Source organism: Arachis ipaensis, chromosome B10, assembly GCF_000816755.2.
Source record: "Arachis ipaensis cultivar K30076 chromosome B10, Araip1.1, whole genome shotgun sequence".
Lineage (NCBI taxonomy): Eukaryota > Viridiplantae > Streptophyta > Magnoliopsida > Fabales > Fabaceae > Arachis > Arachis ipaensis.
In genome coordinates, this window is record NC_029794.2 from 22,675,002 (window position 1) to 22,677,205 (window position 2,204).

General features: G+C 31.2%; 1 protein-coding gene across 2 annotated transcripts in view; it reads right to left on the reverse strand.

The window, feature by feature from the left end:
• LOC107623991 (gamma-glutamyltranspeptidase 1) overlaps positions 1–2,204 on the reverse strand; it is a 7,096-nt gene that overhangs the window by 3,886 nt on the left and 1,006 nt on the right. For both annotated transcript variants that reach the window (XM_016326411.2, XM_016326410.2), the window contains exons 3-4: positions 1,366–1,881; positions 582–817 (exon numbers count right to left, since the gene is read on the reverse strand). In XM_016326411.2, coding sequence (XP_016181897.1) covers positions 582–817; positions 1,366–1,881 — 752 coding nt within the window. The remainder of the gene's footprint in view (positions 1–581; positions 818–1,365; positions 1,882–2,204) is intronic.

The following is a 2,204-nucleotide window of genomic DNA, read 5'->3' on the forward strand; positions in this document are numbered from 1 at the left end:
AAATTATAGAAGTTCTAATATCATATCATAAAATCAATTTTTTCAAAAATTTAAATTAATAAAAAAAATACATAAATGATTAGATCTCTCATCTTTATCGGCAAAACTGATTGCATCATGATACAAATTGATAACATAATTGATTTTACTGAATCATTCAGGAAAAAAAAAATTAGCAAACAAAGTCTAGTTTGCTAATATGACACGCAAGCTTTGATTGATTGTTTGTCAATGGATTGAATGCATTTTTCTTAGCATTCGCTATAAATGCTTAAAATGTTGGATTGACATATGGAACAAGGAATTGACTACAAGTCAAATATGGCATCCAAAGACCATAATTAATTTGCTACGGACCAAAAAAATACAGTTGTAAAGTTGCATGAATTTAGAAATTAGAATGATGATGATATATATATACATCTAAACCATCATCCTAAAGATCTTCCTAATTCAGAAAATTTGTTTACTCTTTTATATTTTCAAGATAAAAATGTATTTTACTTTTAATTTAGAAAAAATAAATATTGGTGGCAAATTGTAGCTTTGAATTAGTTTAATTCGTGAAATTAGAAGCCTACCTGCCACCATAATGATCGGGACCAAAAGTTCTATTATCATTGATGTCATTCTTTAGCACTTCAGCAAACTTAGGAGAAAGCATGTCAGAAAGAACAGCAGTTATGTTCACAAAATCAGGGTCTCCAAGATTCATTCTCACAGCAAAAACATGTTTCAAAGCTTCAATTTCTCTATGGTACCCAAGGGAGCCAGAAAGTCCTGAAGGGAGCTCATATTGTGCTAGAATGTTTAGCAGCTGTAATAGAACATGAGATTAAACTAAATCCTTAATGTAATGTTAGTAAAGTTATTGTCGGATATAAAACAATTTGTAATTTTGAAAAAAAAGTGTATGTTTGTATTAAGTGATTTTAAGTTTTCGAAAGAAAATGGTTCCATATGCAGATGGACTACTTATTTTTACTAAAATTAAAAAAAAAAAAAAGAAGAGAGAACTAAAAATAAGATAAAAGCATATTTTTTGTTTTTAACATTTGTAATTTTTTTGAAAATATTTCTAAAGTTTAATTTTGTTCAATTTTATCCTTCACGTTTTGGGTTTATTCAATTTTATCTCTAATATTTTAATTTGTTTTAAAATTATCATATTTTTTCTTTTGTTCCTAACGTTTTAGATGGAGTTTATGTTCAGAGATAATTTTGACACAAATAAAAAATGTTAAAGACGAAATTGAATGAAATTAAACATTAAGAGTATTTTTAAAAAAAATAAAAAACGTTAGAAAAAATAATATTTTACACCAAAAAAAAAAAATCACAATGTGTTGAATTACATATACTTACCAGCATCATTGGAGGCCCACCTGAAGGAGGAGGCATGGCAAGAATCTCAAGTCCAAGAACATCATTTGTTATTGGTTTGGTTTGTTTAACTTGATATCCTTTTAGGTCTTCCATGGTCAATATCCCTCCAACACTCTGAACATCCTTAACCAAATTATGGCCAACCAATCCACCATAGAAGGCTTGTGGACCAAACATGGCAATAGCTCCAAGCGTGTCTGCCAGTTTCTTATTGTAACATACTTCACCAATCTTCAAGAGTTCTCCATTTGGTGCAAATATGCTATGAAGACCCTTATCTTGCAATATACCTGACTCTGTTTGTTCCATTTGCATCCTGAGGTATGGCGAAATCTTGAATCCTCGGCGAGCAAGAATCTCGGCCGGCCTTACGAGTCGTTTCCATGGAAGCCTCCCGTGTTGTTTCCATGCCTCGTGAAGGCCGGGTAGTTCTCCCGGAACAGCCACGGAGAGACCACCTTTTGCCTTCAAAGTAGTGTTGCCACCGTACATGTCCTGAAAAATTTGGATAATTCATGACACATAATAATGACATTATTCACATTTCTCTACCTATACTTTTCCATTTTTTATTATTTTTGTCGGAAGACATGCTCTTGTCCATTGTCAGGGGAATTTAACCCATGACCTTACCATTATCCCAAAAGCTATCATTTTTAAGTACAATTCCTTTTCTTAAACATATCTATTCCAAAGGCCATCGTTTAATTTAACTGGGACCCATTCACTTTTGTGATGCAGTTTTCTCTCAAAATATGACGTCCGAATTTAAAGAAATATTAGTGTTAATATTAAAAAAAAATTATTTAGACATATAA